Here is a 12,993-nt window from a genome sequence, read left to right on the forward strand (position 1 = left end):
CACACACACACACACACACACACACACGACATCACCTGGGCTTCTTGTAAACTAACACCGCCTTTAGCACTGGTTTGTTGCCAGGATTGGTGTCTGTGCTGGATAGAGCTGGGGATGGGAAAGAAGAAAAGGTCTGAGGTTTTCAGAAGGGGTCCCCTGTCCTGAGGCAGATGGGGGGCTGTGGAATGAACAGATGGACTCAAGTCTTCTCAGAGAACAGCTCTGGAGGGACAGCCCCATGCCCCCCTCCCATTCCCACCCATGAACCTCCCACAGGCCCCGCTGCCACCAGCCTCTCTCGGATCCACGCCCCCACGAGGCACCTTGAGTACTGGCCACGCTGGGTGTGTTGCCTGGCTCTGCCACCTCCCTACCTGTGCCAAGGCCACCAGCTCTGCCCCCACTTTGGCATCCTGTGTGTGTTTGAGAACCACCATCAGCCCCTCCCTGTAGCTTCTGTCCCCATGCTGTGTGGCCCCTGTACTGAGTGTCCCCTGGAAAAGTAGGGGGTGTTCAGTGTGGACACCTGACAGCCTCGCCCAGGATGGAGAATTAGTGCAGCTCTCTGAAGGGGAGTGAGGGAAGGATGGGGAGTTGGGGGAACTGGAGGGGGGCCAGAAGCGGGGCGGGGGGGATGCAGAGAGGAGCAGCTGGCAACTTTATGGGCCAGAACTCTTGGCAGCTGGGAGGCAGGGGCCCAGCCTGATGGAAGGGGTCCCGGAAAGGCCTCCAAGTGCGCCCTTTCTACCAATGAGCGTCACTTCCTAGTTCCATCATGCTGAGCCTGTTTTCCTTGAGTGTAAAATAGAAATGATAAGCGCATCTTACTCATTTGACATCTTTTGTCTGATTCGATATCACCTGCTGCTTCTGCTCTTAGGAGGGAGGAGTTCCTGGGTAATGCAGACAGTTAATGCTGCTAGCCAAAATGTTGGAGGTTCAAGCTCACTAGAGTTGCCTCGGAAGAAAAGCCAGGAAATAAAAAACTGGCCATTAAAACCTTGCTAAGCACAGTTTTACTCTGACACACGGGAGCCGCCATGGTTAGAAAGACTCTCCGTGGCAATTGGCTAGTAGTAGTTGTGTCCTGTTTGAGTCAGAACCGGCTCCTAGCTGACCCTCCAGCGGGTTTTCAGAGGCAGTAAATCACACTAGAGGAGATTGCCCATCCTTCCCCTGCAGACCAGCTGCTGGATTCGAACTGGGTGCCTTTGGGATTGTAGCCCAGCTTCTTACCACCAGAGCTTCTAGCAGTAGTATTGCTATTGCTAATTAAACCAGCAGAGACCTGCCCTGTCCAAATCAAGAATGTTTTCTGGCTCTGAGGGGAACATAGGGCTCCCTGCTCCAACCTCAGCTCTGCCCTGGCTTGCTGGGGTGCCCCGAGGTTGAGAGCTGGCTTGTCACTCCCCTCCCTTCTGTCCCTAGATCACAGCTGTGTGCAACTTCTTCACCTACATCCGATACATCCAGCAGGGCCTGGTGCGGCAGGACGGTGAGCGACTCCTGGTGGCCAGCAGAGGGATGGCACCCAGGAGAGGGAGATGGGGCTGGGTCTAGCTGAGGGATTCTGTCCCTGTCCAAGGCCAGGACCCCTGAATGGGGCCTCCCAGGGATATTGAAGGGGACTATTGTGGGCACATGAAGAACTGGTGGAGCAGCTGGGTGCTGAATTCTGGGGGGACACAAGCATTAGGGTCACCTGGGTGTGCCCAGCCTCCTACAAGAACTCAGGCTGGAAAGTTACCCCCTGGTCTTCCACTGCTAGGCGGAAGATTGTCCACCTGCCAGAATCTTGTCCCGGCTCCCAGGGCCCAGGGGACAGCACTCCTGACTAGCTTGGCATTCCTTTTCCCTCTGCCAAATGTGGCCACTTGGTGTCCCCTGTACACAGATGCCCCCTGCTCCCAGATCTTTGCCCGACCTGGGGCCCCCCAAGGTGCTCCCACACTCATACCCACCCTTCCCTGAAATGCCCTCAGCCCTTCTCCAGATCCAGGCTGGAGGGTCTCCAAACCAGAGCTCATCTGTCTGCCCAGGGGCTGCCCCTCCCAGCAGCCCAGGGAGGCCGGGTGCCAGCCCAAGCTGTCCCACTCTCTTCCCGCAGCGGAGCCCATGTTCTGGGAGGTGATGCGGCTGCGGAAGGACATGTCGCTGGCCAAGCTGGGCTTCTTCCCCCAGGAGACTTAGGCCTGAGAGTGGCCCTGGGATGGACGGACAGACAGACAGGATGACAGGGTCCTGGAGCCAGCTCTGACCCAGGAACCAAACATCTGCCCCTAAGATGGACAGATGGACGCCACGGCCATGGAGGCAGCGCAGAGCCGGCACCAAGCATCTTGTCCCAGGACACAGGGAGGCGACTTTCTCTTTTCCCCACCGTGCTCCACAACGGGCTCCTCATCTGCACTCCCTGGTCCCTGCGGCTCCCACACCCTGCTGGCCATCCCGGCTCCCGGCACCCCCTGGTGGCCATCAGGCAGCCTCCTTGGCCTGAATGCCCCAGACTGGCCAGCCTTTCTCTAAGGTCCCCTGCTGTCCCAAGGGCCACAGGGTGGCAGCAGGGTTGGGAGCAGTTGGCAGGATCTCCTTTCTATGTCAATTGTGATTGACTGAGCGGCCTCTTGTGGTTTCTTGAGTCAGGACACGTATCCCACCCTCCCTAGACCTCTGTTTCCAAGAGGCACTGGGGGACTCCCCTCCCACCACCACCAGATGCCCCTGCAAGCCTCAGGATCTATCACCTGGGGTGATCATTCAGATGTGAGGGTTGGGGGAGCCAGGCATTGCAAGAGGGGACCTGAGCCCACCACCCATTATCAGCCCATCGGGCTCAGAGACAGGGGACCCATCCTGGGCACATCCCTCACCACGTCTGCATTTACTTCTCCGAGTGGAATGTGACTCGATCGCTATTTAATAAAGGACGCCTTTGTTAGTAGTGGCCTGGCTGCCACGCGCCCTCACTCCCGCGCGGCCAGCTTGGGCATTTGAAGGAACGAAACCAAATCCTTCCCTCTCTGACCCTCGTGCTTGGGATTAAACTAAAATCCTGGAGCCTCCCCTGGCCGCCTCTCACGACCAGGACAATCCTCCCTAGTGCTCCCTGGGATGCTCTGTGGGGTTGAGGACTGCAGGGGCGACCCCGGGCTGCCTCTCCCCATGGTGAGAGAGGCTGCTGGGGAGAAAATGCTGAGCCTGGCTTGGCCGCCGCCCCTCCCTGGGTCTCCCTGCCCTCAGCTGAAGGGCTGCTGGCCAATTCCAGGCTAACATAGCTGAAGCCTGGCACTCGGAGCATCGAAGATTGATTGGTGATGTCTGCCAGCGAAGCAGGCAGGGTAGTGATGGGTGCATGCTGAGGGGTTCCCAGCCCTAGTCCTAGATAGTTCTTAGCAAGAGGCTGTGGTCATAGGGAGGAGGAGGAGAAGTGGGATGGTCACGTTCCTCAGGACCGGGAGTGGGCCTGGGGAGGTCTCTCCCAGTAACTGGTATTTCTCATCTGTAGGTGTATTATCAATCTGTCAGTACCCTCCAGGGTTGGACACAGTAGCTTTTGGGCCAGTGCCTTCTCGTGAAAAGGGGCATCCTCATTGGTCTTTAGCCTCAGGGCCACAAGGGATAGTAGGTCCAGTGACAGGCTTCACATTTGGCTTTAGAAATATACTTGGGCGTATTTGCTGGAGATCTCCAAGGCAAGGAAGGGAACTCAAGGAGAGGAAGCAAGGTAAACAAAACAGGATGAGAGCGTGTTGCACTTCTCTGACCTGCAGGAAGGAAGGTGCTGGGCAACAGAATCTACTCAAGACTTTAGGTAGTCAAGAGGTAAGAGGAGAGAGATTCATGGTTGTGTGTCCTCCTGGCCTGTGTGTCCTCATAGCTTTCATTGAGAAGTATTTCATTACATAAACACTAAAGTATGTTAACTGGGCTCCAGGAGGGTTTTTTTTTACTGTTTCTTTTGTTTGCTGACCTTCCCTGTTTCTATAGCCACATCTTTATCAAAAGATAGTGGCAACAGGAGAATCAAGGTTTTGCACGTACATACACACATACCTCCATAAAACAATGGGTTTTATGTCTTAAAACCTACAGGCTTGAGGATAGGGTATTCTTTTGCCCTGATTACATTCTTTTAATGCAAATAGCTTTTGCCTTCATCAGCTTAACCTCTACAATAGTATCCCAAAGTTAAGGGTAAGAGGCAAAGGAGAGGAAGCTCTGGTGGCCTAGTGACAAAGAAGCTGCACTGCAGTCCTGAAGTCACACTGTTCAAATCCATCAGATGCTCTGCTAGAGGAGGAGGGGCCATCTCCTCCTGTGCCAGCTGGATCTGATTTGTCGGTACATGAAAATAAAGAAAAGATTTTTTTTTAAAAAAGACAAAGGAGATTCACCCTTTATACAGTTAAGTCAGTGTTGCCCTGATTAGCAGCAGTGTCTGTTTTTAAGACTGGCTAGCTTTTCCTGCACCTCAGATATTCTTAACTAAAACAAAATCTGAGTCGCAATCAAACGTCTCTGTTTCCCCAAAGTATTATTTGGTAAATGAAACTAAAACTTTTCTTGATTATTGAAAAAGTTCACAGCGTGTTTCTGAAGTTCAAGGCTGAATGGCTGAAGAACTTTCAATTTGCCCCATCAGGAGATCCTGCTCTTCTGGTTCTACTTTAAGTTTCTGGAATTGAAGTGCTGCAAAAAGGGAAAGAAAATACTGTATCTCTCTGATATAAAGACTTGCAATTGTCTCCCAGACACTACAGAACTGGAAGTCTACGTTGAAAAAAAAAATGTAGGAAGGGTTACTTTTCTGAAATAATATTTATGTTTAAATACCTCTTCTGTGTCTGTGGCAGGCTGATGGCTTCCAAAGTATTTTTTTATTCCCACAATTGGGGATTTATTTTGAAGGTTGTGTGCTTAGAACCTGCTCTCATGAGAATTTCACACTGATGACTGGGTTGAATGTTCAGAGTTGCAATTCCCAGATCTTTTTTTTTTTTTTTTAAATTAACTTTTCTATTTCTGCCTTTTAGGAGCTTTGCATCTTATTTATTCTCATGAGCTTAGGGGCCTCTGTTCCAGCTGGGGAGTGCTTAGGCATCTTAAAAACCTGTTTTTAAATCTTTCCCCATCAACATCCTCTAAACCATGTTCTCGTTTTCACAGGTGAGTTAATGGGCAGACACGGCTGCATCTGCGGTCTTGAAAGTTCAGTGGGGGAAACAAAGCATGTGCCTTTGACCTGGGAAGAGATTTACCGTGGAAGATTGTGATGTTGGAAGGTTCCTCTAGATCTGTTACTGTTACTCAGCTGTGGATATCATCTTAGAGGAGCGCATTAAGGACTCTCTGGGGCTTGACACCTCTCAGTAAACAGCACAGCATCTCACTTTTAAAGTTCTGTCCTTTAGGGACTTAGAATCTTATTTATTGTCATGTACTTAGGGACCCTCTGTGCTAAGGGACATAGCTTTAATTTTCATCTCATGCCTCACTTAATGAACACTGAGAAGCCCATTAGCTGAAAGAAATGCATAGGCATTTGGACACCAGGTCCCTGTGTGAACCTCCCCAATCCCGGTGATGACGCAGTGACAATAATGAGTGACAGTGACAACAGAATTAAGAGAGCAACAACAGCGCAGTGGGCCTCCAAGCCCAAGGAGCAAGAAAACTGAGTGCCCAGGGCAGAGTGGGGTGCCTGTGGGTACAGCCTGGGCAAAGAGCTTTGCAATATTTGCCTGAGTAGAGCACAGACCAAGAAGCCAAAGGCAGAGGGACACAGCTGAGCCTGTGATACATCTGAGGAGATGCTGTCTGATCAAAACATTTCATCCAGGGAGCTCTGGTAGCCTAGTGGCAAGACGCTACACTGTAATCCCAGAGGTATGTGGTTCAAATCCACCAGATGCTCTGCTGGAGAAGGAGGGGGCAATCTCCTCCTGTACCAGTCAGATCTGATTTGACGGTACATGTAAAAAATAATACAATAAAAAAATAATTTAAAGAAAACCAAAAAACATTGCATCCTATGACTTTTCAATCCTGAATTACATAACCTGTTAGCTCCCAATAAAACCTACAATCAGGAGCATGGAATGTGAGTTCTGTGTGGCCATTTTTGTTTAGCCATGTAAAGAAGCAAAGAGTGTCGTGGCAGGGGCCGTGGGTGTCAGAATTTGTAAAAAGATCTGAGGGTGGAGGCAGCCCTCACTTGGTCTCAGAGGAATCAACCTTGGCCTTTTGTCCTTGACCTTGATCCTTATCCCCCCCCCCCCGAGCAGCCACCACCCTTCTGTCATTTTTACCGTGATGAACCCCCATTTTGCAGATGAATAGACTGAGGCACTGAGAGGTCCGTCCCATAGAGTGGTTTCAGGACAGGAAAAAAGGAGTTTAACTCTAGAGTCCACCGTTACAGAACCCCTTGTGAGGCGCCTGGAGGTGGATTGACACTGTCCATGATTTCATTTACTTGGATCCACAGTCAACACCTATACAAGCAGCCGTTAAGAAAGCGAGATATACATTACAGTGGGAAAATATGCTGCCACGGAGCTCTTTAAAATGCTAAAGCGCAGGGGTGTTGGTTTAATGGCCAAGCAGTGCCCAGCCCAGGCCTTTTCAGCTGTGTCATATGCGTGTGAAAGTTGGACAAGGAACAAGGGAGACCAAAGGAGAGCTCTGGATGCCTTTGGATTGTGGTGTTGATGAAGAGAACTATGGATTGCCAAAGGATCAGGGAGCTCTGGTGGTTTAGTGGATAAGGAGCTGAGCTGCCAACTCAGAGACAGGTGGTTCATAACCACCAGCTGCTCGGAGGGGAAAGATGGACAATCTCCCCCAGTGCAAACGACGATTTCTAGAAACCTGCCCGAGTGTGTGCTGTGTGAGTCAGTTTCGACTTCATGGCACGTAGCAAGGCTATGCAAGAATGAACTGGGTCTTGGAGGAGATGCATCCAGGGTGCTCCCTACAGGCGATGACAAGGCTTCAGCTCACTTACTATGTTATCAGGAGGGGTCGATCCCTGAAGAAGGACATCCCGCATGGCAACTAGACAGCCAGTGAAAAAGAGCACAATCCTCAAGGCAGTGGATCAAAACAGTGACAGCAACAGGGTTGAACAGACCAGAGACTGAGGGGATGGAGCGGGACCTGACGGGTTCTGTGGTGTCGTACACGGGGTCGCTGTGAGCAGAGGGACTCCAGGACACACGGCAACAACAACAAGAAGCAGTGAAAGAGCCTGTTAGGTTTCTTTTTTAAATGGAGGAACTGGTATCTCAGTCATCTGGTCGTGGAAAGCTGTTATTGTGGAAAGGAAAAAAAAAACAGATACCTGATGAACAACTTTGTTTTCCAGTCTAAAAGGCGGATGTGTGAACGCAGGGTGCTGCTTATAGAGCAAGGCTCTCTAGGTCCTGGTGTCTTTTGAACTTCCTTCATCTGCTCCCTTCATCCCATCTCTGCTGGCTCCCCCCTCCCCCAATCCCACCAGTCTCTTATCTGCTTGTAGCCCAGCTCAAAACCAACTCGCCATAAGACATGCCCAGCGGTAGCATGACCTCTTCCACCTCGCGGAGAAAACTCATTCTCAAATGGGCCTGCAGGCACGGTAGCAAAAAAACTCCCAGCTGCCAAATCGATCCCAGCCCGCAATGACCTTGCCTACAAAGAACTGTCCCACAGGACTCCCAAGGGGCTCCAGGGGCGTGGTCTTTACGAACCTTCTCGCAAGTCTCTGGCAGTCCAAAGCCACCAGCTGTTCCGTGGTAGAAGGGTGGACAGTTTCTGCTTGTTAAGATGTAGTCTCCGAAAGCTGCTGCAAGATAATGAGGCACTCGAACCAACTCAGTGGCAGTGACTTTGAGGGTTTAAGTTTTGGATCTTCACAGAAGCAGATCACTTCCTCTTTGGCCCTTAGACTGGATTCAAACCGGCCACCTTGTGGTTAGCAGTGGGATGTTTAACCACCGTGTTGCCAGGAGCCCTTGCCATCAGGCTAGACCCCGCTCACAGCTGACCCTCCGGGGGTTGTCCGTGGCTGTAAATGGCATGGGAGGAGACTGTCCATCACTGCCATGGGACATCCTGCCCTGGCCACGTGCCCCGAGTCTGTGAGGCAGAGCTTCAGAATCCTAGCCTCCAAGGAGACACTTGGTTTCACTCTCTCTAAGATAGACCTCTTTGGTTTCTTGGCGGTCCATGGTATATTCAAAACCCTTCTCTAGCACCTCAAAGACATCAATTCTTCTTCTATCATCCTTAGTTATTGTCCAGCTCTCTGATCCATAGCAAGTAATTGCAAAGACGATACCCTGGATCTCTACAGTCATATTCCTACTTCTCAGGATTCTGAAGTGGTCCTTGACTGCAGACTTCCCCAGTGCAGTTCATCTTTTGATTTCCTGGCTGCTGGTGTCAAAAAATGTTAATTGTGGAACCAAGCAAGTTGAAACTGTTAATAACCCCAGTCTCTTCTCTATCTGCATGGTGCTGCCAGTTGGCCCAGTGGTGAGAATCTTCGTCGTCTTAATGTTGAGCTTCAATCCATATTGGGCTTGCAGTGGGGCTTCTTGCCACTAGGCCACCAGAGCTCACCGAGTTTCAATCCATATTGAAGGGAAAAGTCAGCCAAGAGGGGAAGACCTTCAACTAGATGAGTTGACTCATCGGACTTGAAAATGATGCCATTTTCCAAGAAGCAGGATAGGGCAAAGATCAGACATGTGTTGATGACATCACTATGAAGCTGTGACTTGACAACACCTCGTAACAGTATTTCAGTCTCAAGACCAGGGCAGGGGCAGAGCCAAAACTTGAAGCCAGGTTGGTTGCCCACCTTCCGGACCCCCGTCTCCGTCACCCTTACCCCTGCTCTGCCGCCAGGGTGGGGGCCCTCTCTGGAGCTGCTCAAGGCTTTGGAGGTGGATGAGCTGACCTCATCCATCCACATAGTTGTTTCCCTCAAGTGAATTTTCTGGCCCCTGAGTGGCCCTGGCACATGTGAGCCGTCTAAACCGGCCGTGGCTGTGTCTTAAATGCCGGCACCTCTGTCCACGGAGGCTGAGGGCGTTGAGCCTGGTGGCGCACTGGCTGCCTGGGCCACAGGAAGGAAGCTTCCTCACGCTTCACCATCAGCCAAGCCCATCTTAGTTGGAGACCTGCTGGGGCTGTGGACATGGGCAAGTCACCCCAGCAGGGCCTCTATTTTCTCTTCTGTGAACTGGGAAACAATACATAACCCAACCCACTCCCGTCAAGTGGACTCTGACATAGAGCAGACCCCCATCCGGGCTGTGAGGCTGTAAATCTGAACAAAAGGAGACTGCTCGTCGTTCACGGAGTGGCTGCGGGGTTCATCCTGCTGTGGTTTAGGTCAGCAGCTCTGTGGCCCCTTTGCGTCCTTTGTCCTAAGGAGCTCTGCCCAGAGGTCTTTGTGGCCTCGGAGATGTGGTTCCTGCCATAAATGATCCCAGGAAGCTCTCGTATGGTCTGACCCCTGCCTTCCCAGGCTCCTCCACTTCAGAAGGGCCATGACCAGGCCTGATGTTCAGCCCGAGGTGTGGCAGGTTTTAAAGTCAAAGCTCTGACTTGTGCTGGAGTGCTGTCTAAGAGGCCGGGTGAGGTCACTGCTCCAGTGTCAGGCTGGCTTTGCATGGGCACCACTTGGCTCTGAGTCTGAGGCGGTGGTTGGTGGCTTCAGTGTGTCTAACAAGAGGCCTGTCTACCAAGGGGCTCGAGGCAGCCCCTGGCGAGTGCAGCAGGGGCTGGCGCTGGGGTAGAAGTCAAGCCCCCACCCCAGTGCTCTCCAGGCTACACCCACCCCCTCCCTTTTCTGCTGCTCCCTCCCCCCATCTAAACCAACCCCTGGCAGCGGCCCCAGCAGCTCAGGAATGCTGCTCGGAGTGGGACCTTGCACTTTCCAAGTGGTCTAAGGGACCTCGGCTGGTTGCCCGGAGTTGGACGTTTGGGACAAAGGCGTGTCTAGCTCTCCCAGGCACCCTGATGGCCTAAAAGTTACAAGATGCATGTTGTTGTTGTTAGGTGCCATCAAGTCGAGCGTGAGCCACAGCAGCACGAGACCCACGGAGTCGTGGAAGCCCAATGAGACAAAGTGACCCACAGCAGGAAGGTGTTGGGGGCAGGGGGCGGCAGGACCACCCTCCTCACTGTTGTCCTGAAGCACCTCGAGAGGGTGACATGTCTCAGGTTCTGTCCGTGAGTCACCACCCCCTGGGAAACCGGATCCAAAACATCACTTCCTGGTGTGCTCTGGTGGCCTAGTGGCAAGAAGCTGCACTGCAATCTCAAAACATCACTTCCTGTGCAACTGGGAGCACCTGCACACAGGCTGAGACTTAGGGTTCAGGGTCCCCAGCATCTGCCCCAGGAGGGAGCCCCGATGCTTCCCCCCTGGGCCCCCCGTAGTCAGGGAGGTGCCCTGAAGTTGGGATGCCAGATGCCGCGGAGCTGGATTTCATTGCTCCTGAGCCCTTTCCACGCCCGTGTAACCGTGACAGGAGGCCCTGTGGGCACTGAGGGTCTCAATGCCATGGGCATCTGCACAGGTGCTCAGGGGCATGCTGACATCAGGGACAACCCAACCGGGGCTCTTGGGGGCCCTGGTCCACCTGTTGCCAAAATATCAGCTACAGTGATTGTCTACACATTGTCGGTGGTGGTGATGGTGCCTTCGTGTTGCCAACTCACAGGGACACAGAACGTTGGACCAGATGAACTATTAGCCTACCAGAAACACAGACCTGGGGCCTCAACGTGTAGTCCCAGCGCAGCACATCAGCATCACCGGGAACGTGCCCTTCCAGGCTCCCCCTCCCACCTGCATCACACACTCTGGGAGGGGGTCTCCGCACGCTGCATGTAGACCCTCCAAGTGGTTAGGGAAGCACCAGGAGTGTGATCTTGTCAAGGGGATGATTTCCAAAGAGGCCCAAGTGGCCACTTTGAGTAAGAAGCAGAAGGTTCTGCCTCAGGCGTGAGACTTTACCAGCAGGAGCCAAACAAAGAAACCGAGGCTAATAGACATTCAAACAGACTGAACGTGTTGGGACAGACTGACCCGTCTGTATCTTACAACAGGGTTTACATATCTTTTCCAGTGGGAAGGGGGGTTTACACAGCTTCTGATGGATTTATTGTTGTGTCTCTCCAGCCAGCTTGTTTACTTATTTATTTTTTGGGGAGAGGGTCACGAGTCTGTTTCCTTTCTGCTGTATTACCACAGTCACACGTCTTTGTCAGGAAGTTTCTGATTGGTTTACTTGGTCAGTATCTCCTTTGCCATTCCCTGTCGGTGTGTAGGGAGGTGCACTGCCCACCCACAGTCTGTGCCTCTTCAATAGTTCAAATCCACCCGCTGCTCCTTGGGAGAAAGACAAGCAGTCGCCTCCTGTGATGATTTTCACCCTCAACACCAGTGGAGGTTTTACTACGAGGTGCCGTCAACCCGCCTGGAGTGAGTTCTGAGTTGAAAGTGGTTCTTTTTAATAATAAAAAAAATTATTATCAATTTCAATGAAAATTTACAGAGACTTTGGATTTCCATTCATTCATTGTTGCACTTTTCTCCCCTCCCAACCCTCTCCCACAGTACACTCCCCTCTTGGAAAAGAAAAATTCTTTCATTGTTTTACAATCCCTCCCCACCACATCCACTCCATTATGCAGCCTTCTCTCTGGACTCCTGTCATGACAAAAATACCTAATCACATATCCCTATTAAACAGTTTTCTCCTTCATCTGTTTCAATGCAGTGCACATTATTGAACCCATCATTCTCAGTCTCCCCCCAACCCTGAAGTCAGTCCTGTTTTACAACAATGGCACCATGCAGTATTTGTCCTTTTGTGACTGAGATACTTCACTCAGCATAATGTCCTCCAGGGTCACCCACTTTGAATAATATTGCATGAGTTCCTTGTTTTTCAATGCAGCATGGTATTCCATTGTGTGAATATACCACAGCGTCTCTATCCATTGATTTCTTGATGGGCTCTTAGGTTGTTTCCAACTCCTTGCTATTGTGAACAAAGCCGCAGTAAGCATGGGGGTGCATTGAAAGTGGTTCTTACAGCTGCATCTGACACCCACGGCTCTGGTGGCACAGCTGTAGGGAGGCGTTGCTTGCCCAAAGGCTGTGGCTCTCTGATGGTTCAAATCCACCAGCAGCGCCATGGAAGGATAGGCCTTCTGCGTGACTTACAGCTTTGGAAACCTGTTCGAGGGTCAGACTCAACAGCAAAGAGCTGAGCTGTTTTGAGTTGCTTTATAGACGGGAACTAGAAGGTTGAACCAAAGCAGGTCCATTTTGATGACCTTCTGACCCTTCCCATAATATGTCCTGTGTTCCAGGAAATAGCCGATAATCTGATTTATGTGTATCCATAAATACGTGTATGACCCACCCAGGAGATAAAAGAGGGAGTGTTGAAATAATGGAAAATGACCCCAGTCCCTTCTGTGACTACCCCAACCCGCCAACATCATTGTTGGGGATCGACCCATAGCTGACTCTCCGGGACCCACAGCTGACCCTCTAATAGCTGACTCTCCGGGACCCACAGCTGACCCTCTGATAACGGACTCGCCGGGACCCACAACTGATCCTCTAATAGCGGACTCGCCGGGACCCACAGCTGACCCTCTGATAACGGACTCGCCGGGACCCACAACTGATCCTCTAATAGCGGACTCGCCGGGACCCACAGCTGACCCTCTGATAACGGACTCCCCGGGACCCACAACTGACCCTCTGATAACGGACTCGCCGGGACCCACAGCTGATCCTCTAGCGGGTTTTCAGAGGAGTTAATCACAAGGGAGGAGATGGCCCATCCTTCTCCCTCCAGGCAGCTGGTGGATTCAAACTGCATTCCTTCCACATTGCAGCCCAGATTCTTCCCACTAGGTCACCAGGGCTCCCTAACCAACCTAGAATGGATAGATAGCCTTCTTTTTGTTCATACC

General features: G+C 51.7%; 1 protein-coding gene across 1 annotated transcript in view; it reads left to right on the top strand.

Moving 5' to 3' along the window:
* The window catches only part of RAB3IL1 (RAB3A interacting protein (rabin3)-like 1), a 14,529-nt gene extending 12,339 nt beyond the window's left edge, over window positions 1-2,190 (top strand). Inside the window, exons 10-11 of the mRNA XM_006899877.1 lie at window positions 1,429-1,495; window positions 2,108-2,190. Coding sequence (XP_006899939.1) covers window positions 1,429-1,495; window positions 2,108-2,190 — 150 coding nt within the window. The remainder of the gene's footprint in view (window positions 1-1,428; window positions 1,496-2,107) is intronic.
* Window positions 2,191-12,993: the final 10,803 nt, after the last annotated feature.

Source organism: Elephantulus edwardii, unplaced genomic scaffold, assembly GCF_000299155.1.
Source record: "Elephantulus edwardii isolate Elephantulus edwardi_28Jun2011 unplaced genomic scaffold, EleEdw1.0 scaffold00268, whole genome shotgun sequence".
Taxonomy (NCBI): domain Eukaryota; kingdom Metazoa; phylum Chordata; class Mammalia; order Macroscelidea; family Macroscelididae; genus Elephantulus; species Elephantulus edwardii.